This window comes from Chamaea fasciata, unplaced genomic scaffold (genome assembly GCF_029207755.1).
Source record: "Chamaea fasciata isolate MVZ Bird 193981 ecotype frontalis unplaced genomic scaffold, bChaFas1.0.hap1 SCAF_17, whole genome shotgun sequence".
Taxonomy (NCBI): Eukaryota; Metazoa; Chordata; class Aves; order Passeriformes; family Sylviidae; genus Chamaea; species Chamaea fasciata.
In genome coordinates this window covers 3,942,635-3,967,536 of record NW_027094102.1, presented here as the reverse complement: position 1 = coordinate 3,967,536, position 24,902 = coordinate 3,942,635, and the positions used below count along the sequence as shown (strand labels likewise).

General features: G+C 37.6%; 1 protein-coding gene across 1 annotated transcript; it reads left to right on the top strand.

The window, feature by feature from the left end:
• The first annotated feature begins 1,864 nt into the window (after positions 1–1,864).
• Positions 1,865–24,866, top strand: SYCP2 (synaptonemal complex protein 2). Its single transcript, XM_066198837.1, has 45 exons — positions 1,865–1,945; positions 2,700–2,744; positions 3,326–3,466; positions 3,711–3,841; positions 5,070–5,172; positions 5,727–5,751; positions 6,398–6,483; positions 7,318–7,406; positions 7,934–7,968; positions 8,535–8,677; positions 8,757–8,809; positions 9,030–9,075; positions 9,262–9,357; positions 9,744–9,804; positions 10,349–10,497; positions 11,291–11,365; positions 11,816–11,974; positions 12,678–12,777; positions 13,324–13,442; positions 14,411–14,471; positions 14,570–14,627; positions 14,819–14,955; positions 15,243–15,340; positions 15,571–15,689; positions 15,930–15,960; positions 16,228–16,292; positions 16,398–16,455; positions 17,107–17,162; positions 17,645–17,693; positions 17,800–17,974; positions 18,361–18,431; positions 18,789–18,968; positions 19,694–19,877; positions 20,288–20,535; positions 20,647–20,817; positions 20,939–21,115; positions 21,492–21,582; positions 22,100–22,261; positions 22,533–22,660; positions 22,858–22,952; positions 23,027–23,126; positions 23,551–23,609; positions 23,906–23,984; positions 24,400–24,456; positions 24,779–24,866. Exons 2-45 carry the CDS (start codon positions 2,721–2,723, stop codon positions 24,845–24,847), a joined length of 4,413 nt encoding a protein of 1,470 aa, XP_066054934.1. The 5' UTR covers positions 1,865–1,945; positions 2,700–2,720; the 3' UTR covers positions 24,848–24,866.
• The last annotated feature ends 36 nt before the right edge of the window (positions 24,867–24,902 follow it).

The window sequence follows — 24,902 nt, the reverse complement described above, 5'->3', positions numbered from 1 at the left end:
CTCAGTTGTGTTTACAGCTGGTAAAGACTTAGAACTGCAAGTCTGAGTGATTATTCATTTGGCTACAGGAGTGTAACATTAGTACTGACTTCTTGGCCATCTTCTCTCTCCCTGTGATGTCAGATCTGCAAGTATTTCAGCTGACACTTGATATTCAGACTGTTGGTATCAACACTTTTGACCCTTCACAAACACCAGCTGTGCCAAAGGTTGAAAATACCTTGGCCAGCACATTGTCTTCCATCAACTGTAATAAGGATAAATATTTCTGCTACTGTAGTGAATAGGAGTCCCTACAAAGAGTGCTACTCTACCCTAAAGAGTTTTGGTCCCCTTTTTTCTGATGTTTTCACATGTGCCTGAAATTACTGTGGCCAAATAATTTCACTGTTGGTTCTGGTCTGTTTAATGCGTGACTCAGTGAAACTTCTCTGTGACTTCCTTTCTGCTAAACCAAACAAAACAGACTAATGTTACAGAATGAGGAAGTAATGCTGAAGTAATCTCAGTGTAGATTGCAGGAAGGAAAGTGTGTGATCCACTTCTGGACTTTCTCGCTTCTCTTTTGCTATAGAACGAGTAAGGCTGGACAGGCTCAGCCTCTGTGTTTGTTCATGTGACTGGTCAGGGAAAGCATCGACTTCAAACTGGCTTGGATTATTTCTGCTTCATGTGGGTAAAGTACAATTCAGGATTCGGTTTCCATGGAAAACTTCTGACGTTCCAAGTTCCTCATGCAAAGTTTTGTCTTTAGGAGGTTTCTCAGTAAAGCTGTTTTACAAATCTGCTTCAGCACTGCTCGCTCCCAGCCCCTCAGTGCAGATACTCCGCTTCTCACACCACTTGTCATTTTCTTGCATTACAGTGACATCTCGTGGTATTTAAAATACTTTCTGTGCAGGTTTTGTGTGTGTGTGTGTGTGGGGGGGGTGTTTTGTTGTTTTGGGGGGTTTTTTCCTTCTTTTATAGTATTGAGTTACCTTTCTCATTTCAGGGCATCAGCAGTATTATTTTATTTACAATTGCTGCAGGTTTACCTGCTGTGAAAGGTGACTTCTCTCCTACATACTCCACTATTGCTTCTTATTCTAGGTATGAACGGAGACACTTCTCGATACTCTTTTGGAGTACGTGAGATTCATGATCAGTTTCAACATCTGCATTCGTGAGACGGCAATAGACAGACCAGTACCACAGCAGTACAGGTAAAGCCCCCTTTTGGCACCGTGGATTCCATTTAAACACATTACCCACTACTGCAGGACTCCATTTAAGCACATTATCCCGTGCACTGCTGGATTCCACTTAAGCACATTATCCAGTTCCCCTGCATAATAAAGACCACAGACGTCGGTGGAAGCCGTTTGCCCACAGCAGGTCTGTAACCGAGCGTGCCTTTGCACCTACTCGGGCAGTGAGAGCCTTTCTAAATTAAGCACAGGAATGGATTACACTGGTTTAGCAAGTCATGCCCAGTAATTTCTGTGTGTGGTTTAGCAAGTCATGCCCAGTAATTTCTGTGTGTGCACGGATAATCGGCTCTAAACAGCAGCCGCAGAAGAAGACAACTGGCAGAGCAGCAGCCCCGCGCTGAGGGAACGCTCCCGCCGGCCGCGCTGAGGGCCCGCAGTGCCCGCCCCCCGGCCCTCGCCATTGGCCCGCGGCCGCGCTGCCGGGCGCTGATTGGCCGGCGGGGCTGGCGGGGGTGTGGGGCGGGGCTCGGCCCGCGCTGAGGGCGGGTGGCTGAGGGCGCGCGGCCAGCGCGGTGCGGCCGGCGCGGTGCGGCCGCGCCGGGCTCGAGATCCAGCGCGGCCTGGGCGTCTCCTTCATCGAAAAAGGAGTTTGGTCTCCTCCTCAGGCCTTTCTCACCGGGCCGGAGACAGGAGAGCTGTGAGGTGCCAGCCCGGGCCTCAGTGGAGGCCGTTGTGTTCATGTGGTGGAAAAAGTAATTAAAAATCACCCTGTATTTGTTATTTCTGTATTATTTAATACAGGAATAGCTAGGCTGTGTTCCCAGTTGATGTTCTACAGAAGTCATTCCCTATCTTTAATCACTATTTGTTTAGCCTGTATAAGGTGTGGGATAGGGAGACCAAAGGTGCAGGTTGTTGACTGGGCGTGGTTTGGTTGGTGTGAAATAATTTATACAAAGCATGAACAGATTCATTGCTTTACTTAAATGTTCGACAAAGGAAATATTTTGCCTGCCCTTGAGTATTAAGACATTATTTTCAGAAACCTCTGTTACCCAGATCTCACTTCTATCTGGTGGCAGTCACTTTGGAGCCCGTCACTGTATGTATAACCAAGAAGTCTTTTTCTCTGCATCATATACCATATTTGTGTTAAATGATTTAATTTCCCATTTTATGGGGAGGCCTTTATGGCTCTTTTTTTGACTCTCCTGTCCTGAATAATCTGGTATTGACCTCCTGTGCTCTTTCCTTGCTGGGAAATCCTGAGGGTCCTCTCAGGCCCCTCTGTGCCTCCAGCTACAAAACTGATCATTCCTGCTTTCCTTTACTTTAAGCAATTGTTTATCCATGCAAGAAAAGTTTCCTTATATCCCCAGGTGCTTGAATAGCATTTATATACTATTTATACACTGACAAACTTTGGAGTTTGTAATGTATTTTGACTGGTTCCCAATGTGTTTGCAAAACCTCTTTGAAGTGTGATGATTGTTTCCTTTTATGCAGCTGAGTTGGTGAATTGCAACAATGCCAGCCAGGAATGAGATGCAGGTATGTGCTGATGGAGCAGGATATGAGTATTGATTGTTTTAATTCCCAGCGTTTAATTGTAAGGGAAGTCTTCAGTGCGGTAGGAGGAAATTTTCTTTTGACGTGGCTTAGTGCAAAGTAGCTGGGTGGAGAAAGCAAGAGGAACTGGAAGTTGGTACTGATGAAAATAAATCGTATGTGTTTGGCAGAGGTTAATCAACTGAGGTGATACTTAAGATCAAAATGTTGAAATCCAGTTGTAATTGATGTAGAAATAAAGGGACAGAATGGATAAGGTGACTCAGAAGTGTAAAATACTAAATATATAAAAGTAAGGGGCATTGATACAACAAACGCTCCTGTAGGAATTTAGTTGTGAGATGAGGAAACAAAAGCCAGTTAAGGCGATAATTAAAGTCTCAGTGCATAAGTGTTTGCAGGATTAATGTATTAGATAAGGTGCTCCATACTTAAGGCTTTACACTAAATTATTTTGTGATTCAGAATATTGTGTAAAACTTGCACCAAATCTGTGTTAATTAGATGTGTTAAATCAGTGTTAAGCATACAGTAATACAGTTGCTTTGCTATTCTGCATACAGTTTGAAAAGTTAATTGATGAAGCTGCAGGAAAAAAGGATTTCCAATCCTTGGCAAAATTTCTGGCCACAGAAGAATGTGAAAATGTGTCTCACAAATGCAGCAAACAGTTTGTCAACAAGCTGGACAAGCTTCTGTGTTGGGTAATGTAATCTTTGCATCAAAATCATCTACACCATCTTTGGAAGAGGGTGAAAAAGATTTTTTTTCATTTGGCTTGGTTGACACTAGGAGTGATTTAAGAACCCAAAATAAATTTTCTGAGTGAAATTTCTCCTTCAAGCTGCAGTTAAGGTGGCTTTTGAGAACAAAAAAGGCATCTGGTTAATTAAATACGGGTTCTTGTGGGACTTCACACTAAAGCTTATTTTGTAATTTCTATTTCAGGCACTTGACAAACAAGAAGTCAAAAGCATTTCTACTTTACTAAATGCTGTCCAGAAATGTGGGAGGAAAATCAGCATAGCAGGAGAAGATGGGCTGCCAGCAATGATAAAACACGGCCTTGTTGGAAGGATAAGTAAAACCATAAAGCCTCTGTGAACTCCTAAATAAATACAGAAACATGAATAAAGTGGAAAAGCGGTGCTGAGCAGCTCAGTGTTTGATTTGGTCCTTAATTGGATCAGAATTTAGAATTTCCCATAAATTTGCAACAAATTGTTCATATTTAAATGTTCTTTGTCAAGTGACCCCTTATTAAGGGATGCTGCTCTATCCTAGTGAGAGTTTTGCAAATCATACAATATATAATTAATTTAGGTATGCTTACAGCAATTGAAACAAGATTTCCACAATATTTCCATGTGCTTTGTTCTATTGCTTTTGACTCAGGAATTAGAATTTCCTGATGCCATCTAATTTTTTTCTTTGTTTGGTGGCGTTTTTTGTTTGTTTGTTTTTTCTTTGTTTGTTTGTTTTTGGGGGGTTTTTTTGTTAATTCCCACAGCAGTGATTATGGACCTGCTCTTCCAACAGATTTTAGTGCTATTCTGATTATTTGGTGTTATTTTAACCTGCATATTAGATCCATTAATCATTTGTAACTCAGCAAAAACTGAACAGACACCACTTCCTTTCTGCTTTCACCAGAGATTTCACTCTGAAATTATTGAGTGAAAATTAATGGCAATGTCAGATAAGAGTGACTCAATTGCCTTCTCAGCTGCTTAAATAATAAACAAATAATAAATAAGCAAAATAATAATAAGAAATCTACAAATAAGAAGCAACTGTTTAACAACTGTTCCCATTAAAACTAATGTAATTTATTGAAATTGAGGATGTTTTAGTAAGATAAATGCCACCTAAAATCATATAAAAATTCTCTTTTCTTGTTTTGCAGCTACTGAAGGCTGTTGCTTTCTTCAGTGGTATGAAACACATTACAAGGGCCCAAAACAATAAACAAAATTTAATAATAAACAAAACATAACTTTATGCTTGTATTCACACCTTCAAACAACACTCTCTCATTCAGCCTTTATCAATTTTCAGCTGTTTTGTCTGTGGTGGCAGATGTCAAAGTAGATCTACAGGTTTTCTGTTAAAAAGTCCTTAGAATCACCTAATCGTGTTTAGCCTGAGTGAAGAAATCCAGTCTGGGGTAACACCTGCTCAGCAGAGTGGGGATGCTGTTGTTGTTTTAATCATTATAGAGTTTGTAGAGTTTTACTTAAGTAAAATACAAACCATTGTCCTTTTCCAGGCTATTAAAATAGATTTACCTTTGTTTTCCCTTTACATGGTCAATTGGTTTGAAAAGTTAAAAGGAATTTTGGTCCTCAGAGGAAATGAAAAGAATGAAATGCTTACAAGTCTGGCTGAAGATTTCTTCATCATGTTGCTGGTAAAAATACATCAATAATAAAATCTGTCAAAGTAATTGTTACTGGTTTAGCAATAAATGGGCTTTAAATATGTTTCTATTTAATATCTTCCTGAAGTTAACATCACAATGACTTCTGAAATAGATTATAAATCGTTTGGGTTAAACAGTTTGCTGTTTTCATACTAATTTCTGTTCATGGCTGCCATCATGAAATGAAGTTAAAAAAACCAGTGACAGTAAATGCTCAATGAACAAAAAAAAACGTTCATCCTGATCAAATTTTTATTACACTCATTACTGGTATGTTAACTCAGTTTATAAGATCTGTGAGTTTTCTTCTCTTCCTAAAAATTTTTGTCATTAGTGAAATAATTTCAGTAAATTGAACAGAAATATAAGTTTGGGAAAACACACTTGTTAGTAGAGATCTCTTAGATTCTTTGTTAAGGACAAAATAATTTCAAAATCTTAAATGCTTTTTGATTACTTCTTCAGGTACATGTTGCCTGATTTTTTTTAATGCTGTAATATTTTCTTTACTAAAATTATTTGTTTTGTTTTATTTATTGCAGGTTTTGTGTGATAGCAGACCTGAAGGTGAGCTTATAAAAGCAGAAATGAGAGTTTACAATGTCTCTTTCAGAACACACAGAGGACCCCATTTCTCATTCCTGCGATGTCAGCTTTAGTTTGAGGTTTCTTTATGGACAGATTTCCTTTTAACTTGCTGTTGTCAGTAATAAAAAAGCACAATAAGTCTCAGAGATGGCAAATGAACTGAGTTATTCCTGACAAAAGTTGTTTCTCAGCACAGCCCACGGATCCTTCCTTATTGACCTTGTCCTTGGGAATGTCTCCCTGCCCTCACCTCTCACTGTGGAATCCCTACAGACTGCTTGGTGTCATGATCAAAGTGAAGGATTCATTTCCTTGGCCCTGGGGAGATAAATTCCAGCACCTGAGTTGTATCTCAGCTGAGTTACAGGATTGACCAATCACATTTAAAAATTAATAATAAATTAAAAATTCCCAGGGAAATTGCACAGTGATGCACAGGAACAGAAATATGGTTACTATAAATTGAAGTAACTATTCTGTTTTGCATATCACTAATCCTTTATAAAAGATCAGACAGGCTGTGTTTTATTTCTAAATGAAAATGAATCCTTTCCCAAATGTTTATGAGGGGGCAGTCTAATGCACTCTTGACAACTCCTTGATTTCTTTCTTTCCTGTTTGTTAGGTAAAATGCAGATACTAGACAACTTTGTTCTGAGAACATGTTCCCTCATCACCGATGCAAGAATTAATATTTATGTTCAGCAGGAGGTAAAACATGCTTCTTTCTAAGCAGCAGTTTCCTGGGCAGGGTGTTCACAGACTTTGTGGAGACAGCTATTTAACTGTGCAGATGCTACAAAAAAGAGAATATTGTAGTGCTCTAAGATCAGAAGGATTGTGTAATGTTTCTCTGGGAAGGTTTGTTGTTGTTTATATGTTGAGGCTGTTTCACATTACTGACCTGTGGGTGGTGGGGCTTGTTTGTTTGTTTGTTTAAATTACAGAATGGTGATATTGAAGTTCTGGTGAGGAAGCTGTATTAAAGCATAGGAAAAAATGTACTCTACAAGTGCCAGAAATTGGATTAAGGTTGTTGGTTGTAAATTCTTTAGTCGCTTGCAGGAAATTTGCATTCCTGTCAGTACACTCCAAATCTCTCCTGTTTGTTTTAATAACCTCAGGTTGTCAGGGGATTTTCCCTCTAAAGAAAGGGAAAGTTACAAAAAAAAGTCTTCTATAAAGGCTGTATCCCCAAAGGAAAGGCTTTTTAATGCTAATTTAAGGTACACTTTAGCTCAGCAATCAGCTGCAGACAGAACTCTGGCTTTGGAAGATCTTCTGTATTTAAACCTGCAAATAAGAAACAAATATTGAACTACTGTTCCCATTGAGGTAATTTATTGAAGTTGAGGTTGTTTCAGTAAGATGAATATCATTTAAAGTCATGTAGAACTCATTGTCTTTTCTTGTTTTGCATTTACTTAAGCTTGTTGCTTTCTTCACTGGTATGAAATGCATTACAAGGGCCCAAAATAAGAATATCTCAAAGTTTAACAAACTTACTTTTATTTAACCTTGCTCCCTTTTTTCCACTCTTCTTAGGTAATAAAAAAACTGAATTTATTGCTTGGCAAGATCCCTCGAGATGCCAGGAGAAAGATGCTTTCTACGAAGGAGATGTTACTTGTCATGTAAATGATCTTCAGTATAGTTTTTATATCATTCCATCAATTGCAGGGTTGGGAGATGGTTTTTGCTAAGCTGTTGTGCAGATTGGTCCCTGTTTAACTCAACTCCTGCACTTGCTGTTGAATTCTCAGCTGTGGACAGGTATTCTCATGGGATATTCTCCATTAGAAGCCTGAATTTTCCTCTTTTCCAGTCTGAATCAGGCTTCTCTCTGTCCCAGTTGTCATAAAATAATGAAATTTCTATTTGTAAGGATGTGCTTGAAGCACAGTGAATCACTCACTGGAAGGTTGGGCTGCTCACACTGGAAATCATTCTACAGCACTTCAGAAAAGCAAATGAAATCAAAATTGTATCTGTCAGGTGATTCAGGTGCCCAGGCAGTGCTCCCAGAGGTATTTAACCCCTGGAAGTCTTACAGTTCCACGGAATCAGGGATTTGTCTCATACATTGAAAGTTTATAATAAACCTTGCCTCTGGGCCTTGTGTTGCTGTCACATGTTGATGAAATGTTCCTTTGTTTGGCAGGAGTGAAATGGGGAGGACAATTCTGGATGCTGGAGGTGAGCAGAGGGCTTAATTTAGTATTGAGCTTCTTAAAAATTAGATGCAGACCCATTAAGAAACCAGAGAAGCCATTTGGAAGCTGCAGAAAAATATCTGGAAACAGTCTGCAAGCTGGAATGTTTCTGTGTGTTTATAGAAAACTCATAGAAGTTTTTGGTTTTCTCTAGAATAAAAGTTTTCAAATAGGAAAAATGATAAGTCAATCTTTGAGGCTGTGAGCTATGACCATGGGTAGTAGTAGATTCCCTCAGGGATAACTTTGGTATCCAGCAATTTCCCAGCTCAGAGAGATTAAATTTGAAAACTTCTCTCTCTTGTTTAAACACCTGGTGTGTCTCTGACAGTCCTGGAAAGTTTGGTTGGTTTTTCATTTTGAAAAACACCTCATTTAGTCATCATAATTCCCATACTTTTTTTTTCTAATTACCCTTTATGGGTTACATATTTGGATCTAATGGGATCTAGGTTATGTTCAGCACTGCTTACCCGAGTTTCCTGACGATATTTTCCACCTCAGTAGTTATTTAAATCTGGTCTTGCTGTGAATTGTGTTGTGCTGCAGACTATGACACACAAGTGGCCATCACAGAAGCTCTGTGCAGGATGGTGTCAGAGAAGCAAAGGGAAGCTCTGGCCTCCCAGTGGTTTCCCATGGAGTTTGTGTCTGCTGCATTTAAAGGAATTAAAGATTCAGAGTTTGAGACAGTAAGTCACATGAAGAATATTTCCAGGGAGGGAAACTTCCATTTTACAATTCTTTTAAGAAGTTTCTATGTTTTAATAGGATTGCAGAAAATTTCTTAACCAGGTGAATGGCATGCTTGGAGACAAAAGGAGGTAAAACTGATTTTTTTTTTAATGCTAATATATTTTCTTTTTTTTGGATTAAATGTTGTGATTAAAGCTCATGTTACCTCCCTGGGGTAAAAATTGCTTTGATTGCTGGGATCTCTAAATCTCTAAAGTTTGTGAAAACAAAATCCATTTGCTATGTTCATATCTGCAAAATTTATTTACAGCATTGTAGAATACTTGAAAAAATATCCTTTTCTTACAGGGTTTTTACATTCCCATGTTTATTAGCAGCTCTTGATAAGTATGAGGTAAGGTTTTCTGCCTTCTAATTAAGAAAAAAAATAGAGATAAAATAAGATAATTACTTTTTTTGAGAAGTATACAAATAGACATGGGCTGAAAGTTTGTCAGGGTTCAGACCAGCATGAATCTTCTTAGCTGGTAGTCATCAATGTCTCTGCTCTTACTGTTTTATCTTATTCTTTTTATTTTAGCTCAAGATACCATTGGACGAAAACCTGGAAGAGTTTTGGATTGATTTCAACGTTGGCAGCAGAAGTATTTCCTTCTATGTGGCAGCAGAGGATGAAGTAAGCTGAGTTTTGTCTCCCACTGGGTTGTCCTGAGGCAGCATATCCACATTCCTTGGAGTGGGTCAGATTTTATTTCCCCACGTTTATTTCAACATGTTGAACTTAGGTGTGCATCCCAGTGTTGATGGGGCTAAAAAAAAAAAAAATCCAGGTTTTGTTGATATTTAGATCAAATAATTTCACAGTAATGACTTCCTAATGTTGTTTGGGAATAGTTTACCATGTGCATGGTGAGCAATAGTGAAGGACAAGTTCCTGTCTTACACTCTGTGTAACAGAGGTTTAAAAAGTTGGAAATCTGTCCTCACTGATTGACTTTGATCACTGGATTTCTTGTAATTGTAATCTAATTTCTGTTTTTCTAAATGTATTTTTCATGTAAGGATCATCAGTGGGAAACAGTCATTATACAAGAGGAAGATGTCAACATGTACAACCTGGAAGGTATTTGAACTCAAAAATGGGACTTTTTTATTGTATTCTAACTTGGATTTTCAGTCTAATTTCAAATTGATTCAAGTACTGAATTCTAGCAAAGCAGAATTCTCACTTAAAATATTGTAGGAACTGTTTTTATCAGGGACAAAATTGCACTGCAGTCACATCTGCACTTTGGGGATGCTGGTGTGATTTTAGGAAAAGAATTTAATAATCATGTCTTGGAGTTATTTCAATACAAAGTAAGGCATAAGACAATGACAGGTAACAATATTCCTTTTGAACTTGTTAGAACAATAAATACCTGTATTTGTTTGCAGCTATAGTAAGTAACCTTCAAAGAAAATTCTGTGGAATAATATACAGATTGTTTTTCTAAAAAATTAAAATTTGAATTGTCTTATTAATAAAATTATTGTAGATTAGGGGGAACTAAATAAAATATTAATCTTAGTACCCAAACTGAAGAATGTGTCATGTGTTGACAAAGATTATATGAGATGCTGTTGAATTGAAATGAAACTACTTTTCAAATTTTGTTTTTGCCCAGAAAAAGATTCAAAGAAATTATTAACAATAGATCTAAAAAGCCCCATGAGTGTGGGCGCTCTTGAAGGAGAGAAATTTCTTTTATGTTTTGATTCTATCTTGGAAATCAAAGAGGCGACCATAAAGATTTATGGATTTCATAAATGTAAGGTAAGATTTAAACACCTTTTTGAATAATTATTAATTGATTCAAACTCAATGTCTCATTGCCATATGAATGTGATTATTGGTATCTCTCCATACCAAGAGTTTCTCATCAACATCTCTGCTACAGAACAGCAGAAAATGTTAAGCTTTGGGAAAGATGCTTAATAAGGACAAGAGGAAATGGCCTCAAGTTGCACCAGGGGAGGTTAAGGTTGGATTTGAGGAAAATCTTTCCACTGGAAGGGTTGTCAAGGTCTGGCACAGGCAGAGCAGTGGTGGAGTCCCCATCACTGGGGTTGGGACACATGGGGATGTGGCACCTGGGGACATGGGCTAGTGATGGGCTTGGCAGTGCTGGACTCAGTCACCTGGAATGGCTCTTTCATTCCAAGATTGAAAATGAACTGCAACAAAAATGAACTGGCTGGGAAGAGAATATCGTATTTTAATGTCAAATTCTGCAGGTTTAATTTTCCAGAAACACAACCTGGTTGCTTACAAATACTTTCAGAAACTATGCACGAGCTGTCTTGTTTGCAGTGCAATTAACATTCACGAATTTACTCATTTAGTAAAACATTTTTAGCAGGCCACACCTTACTCCTTGCTGCCTGTGACAAACTGCTTTGTCCTGAAGCCTGACTGGGGAACTCGTGAGGGATGGCACTGCTGTGAATTTGTAGAATCTGTTCTCCCCTGTAATCTGTTTTCAGACACTTATGATCTATCACTTAAATATTTGGGGTTTTTGTTTAAAAAAAGAGCAAAGCGTCCATTTTGACATATCCTTTTCCAGGATTTCATCAAGAAGCAGTCTGCATCAGTAGCCAAAACAACTGTGCACATTGTCTTTGATGAAAGTGGATCACAGGTATTCTACCTCCGTGTGCTGGGAGGGTTTCTTGGGTTTGTTTAATTATTCTGATTGTTCATAATTTATTATCATTCACAGTAAAAACAAAAACTTTAAAATATCAATAAGTATAGGTAAGTCTAAATCCAGGCAAGTGGTGTCTAGTATGTATGTATGTATTGGGTTTTTTGGGGAGATATTATTATCCAAATCATAAAATAAAACTAACAAATATACACAGGATAAGTTCTTTTATGTGCATTGTTACTTGAAAACCCATCCTTGTAACAAAATTAGCAATTAAGTGGGAAGTTTTTCAAACTAAAAGTCTGTTACCTCTGAAGTTTATCAGAATCTCCAGTGGGGGATGTGTTACTTAGGGTAAAGAATTTACTCTGTGTGTTTGTGTGGAAATAAAACATAAAATCCAAATATTTAAAAATTAAAAGAAATTAAAATATCATATAGGTTCTGGTGCCAGAAAGTCAGTTGTCACCAGGTTTGAGAGAAAAAGCTGGAGGAGAGGAGGAGAAACTCAGTAAATACAAAACTCAGCAACCTCCTGGAAGTTTGAGGACTCAGGGTAAAAATAACAGTCAAGAAAAACTCAGGGATGATTCCTCCAAGGTAAGTAGGATTGTCAAAACAAAAAGGAGTAGAGAGAAAATGCAAGACAGTTTAAATATTTGTAATAGTCTAAACCCCTTCTTATTTGACAGTTGGAATACAGTTAGTACTGTAGTAAGGGTTTGATTGTTTTTCTTATGACTTGACACTAAGCTATAAAAATCCTTTTGCTAAAAAATTTGTTAGTATTTTGAAACTGCATGTAATGGGACAGAAATAAAAAGGAATTGTTAAAGATCTTTAGACCATGATGCTCTGAGAATTCTCTCTAAAGAGAAGTTTTTGAGGATATGCTCAGTTGTCCCAGTATCAAAAAGTCAAGTTTGGCCTCAGAGTCTGCTGGAGAGGGGCTAAAACCTGAAACAGTTACTGTGTCTTCATGGTGCCCCCTGGGTGTCTTGCAGTAGTAGTTTATAAACCTGTTTCTGCTTAGTTTGTAGCTTTGCAGGATCTCCAGGGAATCCCTTGGTGAGCAAGGGTCATTGAATTAATTTAGAAAACAAAACCCATGAATCTCAGTTTAAAAAATATTTTGTTGAAATATAGCTGCATAAAAATCACGTTACCTTGATGTCTGCAGCAGCAGCAATTGACCCTCCAATAATGGAAAGTGTCAAGAGGCTCTTGGCAATAAATTCTCTGAATTCCTGTGCTGTCATCCTTAAATCAGTGTATTATGGTCAAGTTCTTTCTGTTTCTCCAGATAACTCCATCCCGTAAGAGGAAAGTGTCTGAAGCATCTGTGCTTATTCCTGGAAATACAAGTGTGTCCACCAGGAGTCCCCTGTCGTTTGTCAGCACATGTAAGTCTGCAGCTGCTTTCAGGGTAAAAATACACTATAAATGGACTTTGGAACTCAGGCATGAACTGTGATCCTTGGCAGGGCTGGAAATGAAAAGGAGAAATGACAAAATCTCCTGAGCAGATGCTTTAAACTCGGGATGTTTAAGGGCTGCTTGCTCCTGGTCCATGGACAGAGTGTGGGCCAGGGGCTGCACTGCCTTCCCAGCAGCTCAGGGTCCCCTGGCACTTCTGCTGGTGCTGGAGCCAGCTGAGAGCTCTGTAAAAATATATCACAGTGAAGTATTTAAATAGAAATCAGATATTTTCTACCAAAGCCAGCCTGCAACAAGCTTTGCTTTTGCTTCTAGACATCCACTGTCTGTGGGCTTTTAATCTCCACATAACAGAGTCAGAATTAATGGAATTATTCAAGGTCCATGAGGGGCTGGTAACAAAACTGACCAGCTTTTTTGGAGTTTATGGAATAGCTGTGATCGTGGGCAAAGCTCTTCCTGTTGTAATGGGACAACTGGTAGAGTTCTAACACATCTCTCTTTTGTTTCAGCCACTCCTTTTAAAGGGAGATTTAAATTGCCTTTGGAAATGACCAGCTCTACCAAGAGATCTGACAGTGGTACAATAAATGAGAGCAGAACAAAGAATTTCTATCAGGAGCCTGCTGGAGTATGCATGTCCTCTGTAGCTAAGTCTTTTTCTTAGAATAACATTAACTTCTATTCTAATTTGTTCCTAATTCATATTTTAAAGAGCTAGAGTTTTACAGTCAGCAGGTCACTTTTAGAAAATAGTATCTTTTACTTTATTGCATTATGTTTTCTTGCCCTCTGGATTTCAGGTTTAAAATGTTTGAAATCAGACTGAACTCCAACAAAATTAGGCCCTATTTGCACTCACTCATCATTTCTGACTCCAGAATTAACTTCCTTTTTCTGGAACCTCAGTTCTTCCTTTGTCTATAGCAGGAGAAAGGTGCATGCAATAATTTCTAATTGATTTTGCAGTGGTGAAATAGTCATAAAACACAGAGTACATTCAGCTGTGCTTGTGAAATGTTGATGTCTTCAGCTTGCAGCATTTAAAGCATTGGGTTTTTTAGTGCATTTTTGATCAGGCATTCACTACTATAAAACAAAATCACATAGGCGTCACTGACCTGCAGTTTAAGTATATTTTTGAGTATTTTTTCTTCCTGTTGAACAGTGACTATAAAATAATGTTTTTATGTTCTTTCTGGTTGTGAATGTCTGCCTTGCTCAGATTCAGGTCAAGCCCCAGACTGTGGGACTCTGAAGCATTTTTTGATACAGCCATGGTTTGGAAAAGGCTTTCATGTACAGAATGTTTTGTTTAAAGCATTTCTTTGGCTTTTCTGGGCTGTAACTGGCAGTGTTACTTACTGTGCTTTTTAGAGTGGGCAGAGATGCACAGTAGACAACGAATTTTGTGAAACAGAGCAGATCAGGAAGTCAGATACCAGGAATGAGGCAAAAATACATGGGAAGGTACTGGAACAGCACTTCCATGAAATGGAAAAAGAAGTTCATGTTTTATTAGAGAAAGCACAAGTTTATGAGGTTGTACTGCTTATGGTCCTACACTAATATTTCCCTTTGGGTGTCATTCCACTATAGAAAATGTGTTCTGAAGAAGTCTCAAAAATTGCACAAGAGGCCACAGAAAAGCAAACTTTAGGCAAGTAATTTTACAAGCATTGATAGTCCTTACTTTTAAAATTATTTTATTTTTTTCTTTTGCCATAATAATTAACACCAAATTAATGTCTCATTTAGATGAAGTGTTAGATATTATTCCTGATTCTCAGACAGTTGGGAGAAGCAACAAACCTTTGTAAGTACTGGAAAAGAATTCCAAGTCATTGTTGTCACTCACTTTGAAGGGAGAATGTTCAAGCATTACCAGAATTGCTATTTTGTTCCAATGTAAAATGTTTTTTTGATATCTATAAGAAATAATAATTTTCCTATTTTATGATAATTAAGACTCAAGTTCTGACAGTAGGATGGTGTTGTCTTTGTTAGGCTGCCTGGTCTTTTGGAGACTTCTTTTGATAAAACTGAGACATGGAAAAAAAGAACATTCCATCTTCCTGAGAAGAATATAACAACTGGGGACAAGCAAAATCCAAATCCATCACTGGCACATGCATCCCATGCAGGTGATGGTCACACTTGGTCAGCTTTCAGAGAAAATTAATTTGCAGTGATGCTTGTTTTTCCCTTTATTACTCTTGGTAGTGAAAGAGCTGAGAAACAAAAAGCATTTATTCAGCTTTTTGAAGTACCTCTCCAGATAAACAAATCAATAAAACAGAACCAAGAGAATTAAATTGAGACCATCCTCATTGGGGAGTCAGTGTTGATCATTTGGAACAGAAGCTGTTAAATACAGAAGGGAAAAATACTGGAGCTCCTACTAAACCCTGGTTTAAAACATTTCTTTCAGTCAGAGTGTCTGAAACGTCTTTGCATTCTGATCCTGCACGAGAGGACCCAGATGTTCTCCTCAGAAAAGAGCCTGCAAATCCAAAACAGTCAAAGACAGTGAGAGTTTCTTACCTTTGTTTCTTCCACTTGCAATTAAGAGAATTGTCCAATTTTCAGTGTTTCAAAATTGGTGGATTTGCTGTCGTGCAAGGGAAAATGGTTCTCAAATATATGTAATTTAATCCATTAGGAGACATTTAATGAAGTTTAGCGAGTCTTAGGAACCTGAAGTTCTGTTTGCAGCTTTGTTCTTCTGTTGGGTGTTGAGTCTTGAACTGTTTTTATAGAAACCAAAGTCTAAAGAAATGGCAGACACAGCCAAATCACTGATCAGTAAAATCAGTGACAGATACAGAGACAAGAGTGATGAGAAGAGCAAGGCAAGAGATTCCCTGGGCTTTAACAGGTATGATGTGAACTCTTCCTTTTGTGCTGAGTCTTTGTGTGCCTCTGGCTGTCTCTGTGATGTGCCCATGACTGCTGATAAATGAAAGGGGCTGAACTCATTTAATCCATTTTTTAATTGATGTTGTATTTAAATGCCTGAATAAATTTACTGAGTTTGATAAGGGTTTTTTTTAATGCAGGCAGTATTCTAATGCATATATTCTAATTAGTATTTAACAAAATGTATCTTTATTTTTAGGACACATTTAAATAAATCCTGGATCTCCAAGGTAACACATTAGTGCTTTTATTGGAATTGTTTTTAATATGTGGAAGTCAGTAGGTATAAAGGGAAAGTTCATAAATGCCATTGAATATTAAGTATCTGTAGACATTGATATTAATTATGCATTGACTGCAGATATGTTTTGCCATATTGAACTGTTGCTAATCAAACTGATTATCTTCATGATGAAGAAGTTGCTTTTTGAGATGACAGTGTCTATGAATGCACAGTGCAAATTTCACAGAGGAGCTAACTTTTCATTTATTAATAGGATGAAGTTCATGACAGGACCCTAAAAACGGCATCTTTTCTCAATATAACTGCTGGTCATGTTCTGTAAGTAGTTACCACATTTTAAAACACAATTTCTGATTACCTACACTTGACTCTGAAATATTCATTAAATCAGTCATAAAATTGATCTCTGTGTCTGTTTGACAGGGATGATGTCTACAACTTTAACATCAGCGGGTTGGATGAGCCTACAATCAAGCTGGGAGTAAGAAATAACTGAAATTTATGTGTTATGAATAGAATAGAAAGGAAATCAGTCAAATATTTTCTACTGAAAGTATCATTAAGATCTGAAAATTGAAATCCTATCAGTGAACTAAGAAGGGGAGAAAGTTTGCCGTGCAAATACCTCCAGCATTCTCAAATATTGAACAATATCCTCTGTCTTAAGATTCTGGCCAGTTCAGGCTGTGATGGTGTTTTTCCTGAATTGAGAATTAAACAGTGTGTTAGGAGTATCATTATCTTAAATTATCCTGAAAATGTTATTGGCATCCTTCTAATCCCCAGTTTAAAGACATCTTTGTCCAGATGTTTGAGCAAAAAGAAAATCTGATGATGAAAGACAGTTTTGCTTCTTGTGGCTCAGAAGAGTGAATTGGGAAAGGTTGTGAAGCAGCTGGGTGGGAACTCTTGTATTGCTTTGAGATACTGGAAGCTTTAGCAGTTGTTGGTTTTAACTGTCAGCTCTAGTAAATAAATTCTAAGATAGAAATTAATTTCCCTTAATTACTGAGTGTAAAAACTAAAAAAAAACACCTCCTTAGCAGTTACTGGCTGGTGGCCTGTTTAATTTTGTACAGATTCTATAACCAAAGAGAACCTTCATTTGTCTCTTCTCTATTTGCATTTTTAGGTCCAAGAATTGCGTGTGACAGAACTGAGTGTTCACACAGAGACAAACAAAAAGGGGTAGGATGTTCTGTTTTGGTTGCTGATTATCCTGGCACAGCCTGCACTCTCCAGCAGGCAGTCAGAGTATCCCAGGGAGTGTTGCAGGACAAGAATATCTTTGCAATAAACATTGCTGTGTTCTCCTAGCTGTTCCATGATTGTCCTCTGGGAAGGTGATAAAAAGGAAAGGATGTGTTCCATGAAGGAAATAGTTCTCCTCATGGAATACTACAGGGAGAGAAACTCCTGAGTAGAGAGGATTGGTTTTAATGATCCTCCTGGAAGGAGCTGTGCTGTTACTGTGTGCTCCTACTGATAACTGGGACACAAACACAGCCTTTCAGGTTTCAAGTGACCAGGTAATTCCAGAATAATGTGGAAACAAAAGTAGGTATTTTTGTTTGAATCCTTAATCCAGATATCATGGGAATAGTAGAAAGCTTTAGAACAGCTATTTTGAAATGTATTGTTTAAAGGTGGGTTTTATTTCTCTGATTAAGGAACACAGCCATCAGTAAATCCAGCACAGAAAGGAAAGAAGGAAAAAAGGTAAGGCTCAGATTTTTATGGATCAGCACAGATGTCCTTCTGCCTTTAAATACCAATTCTGTAAGCAGACTGTATAAAAATTAATCAACTTTTCCGGGTTTTGTAGACTAGAAACAATCGAGACAAGAAGCATCTCTTTAGTGACTCAGACACAGAAAACAAAGGGGATGACAGCAAGACAGAGATTAGTTGGCTGCAGGAATCCAAGAGGAAACCTAAAGCCCAGATAATTGATTACAGTAGAAGCAAAAAATCAGGGAAACCAATGAACACAGACAAAAGTAAGAATTTTTTTTTCATATTTCTGAAGAATGCTGCAGTAAGTTTGTCCATAGATACGAAGTGCACAGCGTGGCGTGTGCTGTGTTGCAAACATTATATATTTTTGTTGCCTGGTTTCCAAGCATAAAAAAATTTCAAATTAGTTCTAATAATTTATAAAGATCAATTTACATAAATTCTATATTTTAATGTGGAAAACTATGGGAGGATGAGACAGCTACAAGTTGCTGTCAATTAAAAAAAAGTCTTTTTCAAAATAATGGGCTGAAAGCAGTTACTGACTCAATCAGTTTGTGGGTGTGAAAGTGATTCTGTTATTTTACAGCTAAAACTGATGTCAAACATCTGAATATTTTCCTGATTTTTTAACTTTTTTGTATTGTAGCAGCAGATAAATCCCCTGAACCTGCTTACCACATGGATAAAGCTAAAGGCAAAAACACAAATAAGAAAAAGGTAAATGTAAATTTGTAACTAGAATTTTAATATAGATTAAAAATCTCTTAGTTCCCCCCAGAAATTGTTTTAAAATAATTTTTCATACATATGTGACGTTTCTCCCAGATCATTTATTAAATACAAATTTATTCTTTTCAGGTACTGTATTCTTTTCATATAATATTTAGCAGGTTTTTCAGTCCTGAGTTAGGATGATTTTGTACATTGGGTGCTGTTTTTAGTAGTTGGATTCTCTGTGCTTTGGTCAAGTTAAACCTTTTTAGTTTCAAGTAATTAAACCAAGTTATCTGCCATTCTGTCTTATGTATATATTAATGATTCTTCTTAACCGAAGGTTGTTTTATTCTTCCAAAGGTAAACAAATGTAAACCCCAAAATTCAAAACCGAGTGAAATGAAAGTAAAACCCTCCAGAGAAAAACTCCCTCGAAGAGCAGCAACAACAAAAAATTACAAAGAGCCCTCCAGTTCTGAGTCTGAGAGTGAAAATCAGATTCCAACATGCACCTCTAAAGAGGAGAAATCCAAAATACAGGTGTGCAGTCCCACTAGATTATTAAAAACCCATTCCTGCCATGTTTTTCAAAGTAAACTCTTTGCTTTGTACTTGGTACTCCTGAATTATAGGTACCCAACAGAAGCAAATTGAAGTTAATTTTATTATTATTAATATTTCCCCTTTTTTAATGATGAGTATTGAGCTGCTAAGAAAATCAGTCCTAAATAATCTTCTTAGTCATAATAGATTTTGGTTTCTATTTATGAGATTTATTCTGCTGCAAAGAACTACTGTGTGCTGTATTTTGAAAATGTGACCATATTTTGAAAATGTCCTTCAACGGGAGGGTTTAGTGAGCCAAATCTTGAGTTGATGTGATGCTGGTAATGTTGTGTGCATACATTTGCTCAATATCCAAATGGAATTTTAGTAAAGGAAGACTGGCTGCTTAAACATTTTCCTTTTCTTAGCATAACATGTCAATATCTATGGAAAGGTTTCTAAACTTCATTCATTAAATCCTGAAACATCAGTAATTGCCTCCAGTAGTTAAGTAGTTCATAAGAACAGACATTTATGTGTTGAGTTAAAGAAATTCAGTGTTTATTGGAAAACCTGATCTGCTTATGAATTTAAGTACTTCTGATGATGGTCCTTGTGCTTGATCAATGGTATCTAAATAATAAATCTACATCTCTCTTTATCAGCTTTATGGACGCTGTAGTTACAAAGATGTTTACACAACTTTTATATTTTAATAGAAATATATGAATGGGGCAAACAAGGATTACAAGCAGCCAAAGGTCCTGCAGATTGTACCTGTGGAGCCAAAGAGAGTGGATAGCTATGTGCAGAAAGCTCTGCTCAAGTCCAGGAGTTCTGCAGAGCAGAAGGAAGTGGAAATGCCTTCACCTGAGAGCCCTGCCTCCCTTGAGACAATGAGGTGTAGGTATTTTCACTTTTAATTTCTAGCAGTACTGCATCAAGAGGTGGAGGTCAATTGAGGGTTATCAGAGCAGTACAATTTTACATTCATTTCATGCTTTTAAAATGAGAACTCAAAATTCCAATTGTTCCACATAATTTAAGGAATTGTATTAGTATGTCACTGACTCTTCTGTAGGTTGGTGCAGTTATTTGACATCAGGGTGATACAGAAACACATCATGTCAGTGTTAGAACAAATCTGGTACTGCTGGAACAGTGGCAGAGGGAGAAAGGGCAAGGCCTGTGCCAGATTCCACACACACCCAGGACTTGGAAATGCCCAGGGCTGGAGCAGGAGCAGTGTGGGGCTTTGGCTGGCCTCATGTAACTCCCAGTGTGGTGCTGACAGTGCAGGAACTGTTCCCCAGGTGCTGAGGGAGTGTCAGGAGGTGTCAGTCCAGAGCACAGCTCCAGTGAGAGGTCCCTTGGTCTGCAGGAGTCAACACCAGAGGACAGGGAAGTGCTAAACTCTGAGAGAGGAACCTCTCCCAGTAATTTCTGTCCACAAAACAAGAGTATGGAAAGTCTGGCTGTAGCTCGGTCCCCTGAGACAGCAGTTCCAAAGTTGACATTTGGAAGGAAAAGCTTCTCACCAGTTTTAACTGAAGCATCTTTGGTAAGAACATTAACCTTTCTATGGAGTTGTTTGAACTGAAATTGTTCCATTTGGCTGCCAACTGTTTTATGCTTCTCCTCTCAATGTTTGGGGTTTTTTGTTCGTGTGCAGCTCAGCTTAACCACATACAAAGCTGTCAGTGGTAGAAGTTCCAAGGGAGCTGCAGCCGAAACCTGGAAGAATAATGAAGATTCAAATTTCCAACATTGCTTTTTAGACACAGTTTCTGTTAAAGGAAAGCTTCAGGATATCACTAAACCTATCCCCAAAAATAAGGAAGAGGTATGTTCCTAAATTCTTTGCTCCTCAGAGACCTTTAGCTCTTTGCTTTATCAGTTCACAGGTGGTGAGCTTTAAGGGACATCTCCTTTCAGTAGTGATTTTTTTTTTCCTTCATGTGTAGATCAGCTTAACAACTGAAAAACTGTATAAAACTGACAGTGGAAAACGTGCAAAGGGAGCTGTGCTGGAAACAGGGAGTAACAATGAGGATTCAAGTCCCCAGTCTTGCTTTTCAGACACACTTTGTGCTAAAAACAAACTCCAGGACCCCACCAAACCTCTCAATAAAAGTAAAGAGGTGAGTTAGTACATGCCTGGCTCTGCAGAAGAGACCTGCAGCTTGGCATCTCTGTCATCTCCTTTCCAGGTGCTGGGGTTTAAGGGAAATACATCTCAGTATTTAACACAGATTTTGGCACCTGCTAATAGTTAATTTTCAAATACTGGAGATAAATCAGATAATTGTTTATCATATGGCTGAAATGAAAGAATTATATCCTAACAAGATCAGTTACAATTCATATTAAAAAAAAAATAACAGGGAGTAAATATTTTCTTAGTGACTTCCAATAAAAAAAATCATTTTTTACAACATAGATGTGAGTTTCTGATGGAGACTTCTAAAAGCAATTTAATTTGGAAGCCAATAAATAAATCAGTGACTTTTCTTTTAGGATTGTGTAGCACCATCCCCATTGTCTGCTTCCAGCAGGGATAGAGTACAGCCTTGGATTAGAGAACCTTTTTCCCCCATGAATGAGTCAGGTACAGACATTTCCTTTAAAGCAAAAGACTTCCTATGTGTCTCCATAAGGGTTAAGAAAAATGTTTTATTTGGCATAATAATATGGCCAAAGTTTTTAAATCTTCTTGTATTTCATATATTTTCAGTATTATTCCATTTTTTTTTCTTTTCCTCATTCTCTCTGCTGTTTTAATTATCCCAAAAAAACCTGAAAATCAGGCTCCAAAATGCAGCTTTAATAAAGAGTTAGTTGTGCTCCAAATAAAATGTTACAGGAATTCCTACTGATACTGGGAAAAAATTGGGATTGTGGTTTTATCAGAAAAATTCCCAGACTTGCTCATTAATCAAAGTTCAGTTGAATATGCCGTCTATAAATGTAATGGTCATTAATTTCTGTATAATTCTCATGTTTTAAAGCCAAGATACATCCTCCTAGAGTTTGCATCCAGCGTGTCAATAAAATCTTCTTCATCCTCCCATCTCATTGTTCTAAACAATAATAAAAATCCAGCATTGTTTCCATGTTTATTGAAGGGCCAAGTGTACAGACATTCCTCAAACGAACTTACCACAGTTCCACGGAAGGCAGCTCTGATGAGGCAGAAACAAGCAAAGATGATGAAAAGACAGGAAAGAGAAGAATAAGTTTAAAGCCCAAAAAATTATTTAAAACAGATGATGCTGCTACTTACAGAGGTTGGTCATGGACTGAAAGTGCAAAGTTTTAAAATAATGTGATAAATTCAAGTTTTAACAATGAAATAGAATATCCATAAAAAGGCATTTTACATGTTAAAGCAAAGAATAAAAAATACTAAATATTTAGAGACTGGATCCATATAAAAAGTCTGATACGCAAATAGAAACTGCCATCTGATTGGTGACATTAATATTTGTATAGAACAAAAGCTGTCCTAGGCCCTGTGCTAACTTCAGATTGGGGACTTGATGTTTTTGTTCTCTTCAGTGTCTGAAAGTGTCTCCACTCGATCTGTAAACGACCTCTCTGGTTTGGATGGGGAATTCTGGGGGCCTGATTCCTCAACCATCAGCATTTGTCAGCAGCTCCAGAAAGAATTTACCAAGAAAATTGAGGCAAGACCCTTCGTGTGTATCACTTGGGGAGTACAGGAGCACGGGGTGACAGCTTGGCTTGCACCACACAATTACATTTTTAAAAAGGGGTTTGTTGTGATATTAAGCAGTTACAGTACCGAACATATTACAGGGTTGGGTTTTTTTTCCCCCTAAAGTGCAAATAATCTGAATTTCATGTTAAAACATCCTCTCAGAACCGCTCGCGGAAAATGGATAATTTCAGTAAGCAAACACTGAGAGCTGCCCAGCAGCATTTGACAACAATGAGTTACCAGCTCCATGAGTGCAGGTCAGTAATTTCTGTTAAAACATCCTTAAAATGCAGTGAATACCTTCTGCAAGTAACCTGGTTTGTTTTGGTAGGATCAGGCAGTTGGACAAATTTCATTTTACTCTCACTGAGGAACTGGAGAAATTTGAGAAGGACTCTCAGTCCCTGAAAACCATGGAAAAAGAATTCTCGGTTTGTATTTTAGTTGTTTGATGGTGGGTAAAAGGGAATTCTCCTGGAATCTGTAGATCATTCACATCATCTTTAACTTAATATCATTAATTTTGATTTTCAAAGCCCCTACCTTTTTGCTTCTAGTTGGGTCAAATTTCAAATAATGCATTTGGGGTGTCAGGATTCTCTTAGAATCCAATGGTCACTGTGTTTTCCTGCATGTATCCACTGTATGAATTCCTGAATGTTTTTCCTCCTACAATAAACTCCTACAGGTACTTTAATGGGCTGAGTTTTTCCAGCTCCTGTGGGGGCTGAGTCAACTCCTGCCCTTTCTGTGTTGAGTCTGTGGTTGTCATTTTGTTCATATTAGAAATTAATGACTTTTAGTTTGGAAAATCAGTTCCCATTTATTAGCATCTCTTAATATTTTTGTTTCCAGACCTTTTGGAAAAAGCATTCCCACACTTACAGCACATACATGAAAAACGAGCAGCAGAGGTCAGTAGGGTTCACTAATCCTGGGATGAGGTTTGTATTCTGTTCACTTGAGGGAGATCAGCACAACTCCTTCCATAAAAGGGAGATGGTTTATGAGAAAATGAGATTAAAATGTTCCTGGAATTATTCTCCAGCTGACTTTCTCCACATACCTGAGGGGCTGTTCAGCAGTAACAAGGTGGGGATATTTATCCATGCCTGAAATGGAAATAGACTCCCAACAATGCGATATATTTGTGCTCTGTGTGGGAAGTCCTTGTGTAGCAATGCTGTTTGAACTGCCTTTATTTCTTCAGAATTCAGATTCTCAAAACTTCCTTTGAAAAGAATATCTACCATTCTGTTGGCTGTGAAGAAAATGTTTTTACTTCAGAGGTATGATGAACTTCTGTTTTGCTCATTTTAATAATTCCTTAATTGTATCCACAGATTCCAGTACTGACTTTTTTTCCCTGAAGATTTCATTCTCAACATTATATTAATGATACATAATATTTTTTTAGCTTTTGCCTTAAAATGTCCCTTAATTTCACACTATTCAGTGTTTATGCCTAGATTTCACCCATTGCAAGGTGTGTGCACTTGTCGGGACTTATTCTGGATTCTGTGACTTTGTTTATTGGTGTTACTCATCCAAGAAAGAAAAAATTTAAAACATCCTTTTCCATAGGCACGTGGCTGCATGTGCATCTGTATCTGTTGGTTGTGACACGATTAGGGATATCACTGTTTGCTTGAAAATGTGGTGGCAGTTGTGAGCAGAGGAGATGCATTCAGTGTCTTTTTGTAGATGCATCTGTTGAAAGAAGACCTAAAAAGACTCCAAGAGAAATTTCTAAAAGAAATGGTAAATAAATTTATCTTTTCCCCATTTTTTTTGTGGTTTGAACACTAAATTACTAAAATTTTGATTTCTAGCCCTCTATCAAAAATAAAAATCAGTCATAATTCAAATGTTACTACTTTATTATATTTAAAACCTTACCTGGGTGATGGGAGCCACAGGGAGATGAATGGACTCGTTTAGTTCTGAGCCTTAATGTTGAAAAGTATCAAAGATGATACAGTGCACCAGGATTGCAATACATTAAATAAAACCTGCCTTTTTTCATAAGCATGTGATAAATGTGCTCGGTGATAAAAGTGATAAATGTACGTTTTTTGTCCAGCAAGAAGAGGAGCTGTGTAACGTTCGCAGGGGATTGCAGACCTTGTTTCAATCAAAGGCAGAATTCTGAAGTGATGCTTCAGATTCCTTCCTGAAATTCAAGGTGAATATAAACACTTTTGTAA

Coding starts and splice junctions, on each gene's coding strand:
- SYCP2 (XM_066198837.1), top strand. CDS start 2,721: ATGCCAGCCAGGAATGAGATGCAG. Junction 15,341..15,570: donor ATCCAAAACAGTCAAAGACA/GTGAGAGTTTCT, acceptor CTGTTTTTATAG/AAACCAAAGTCTAAAGAAAT. Junction 21,116..21,491: donor CTCTCAATAAAAGTAAAGAG/GTGAGTTAGTAC, acceptor CTTTTCTTTTAG/GATTGTGTAGCACCATCCCC.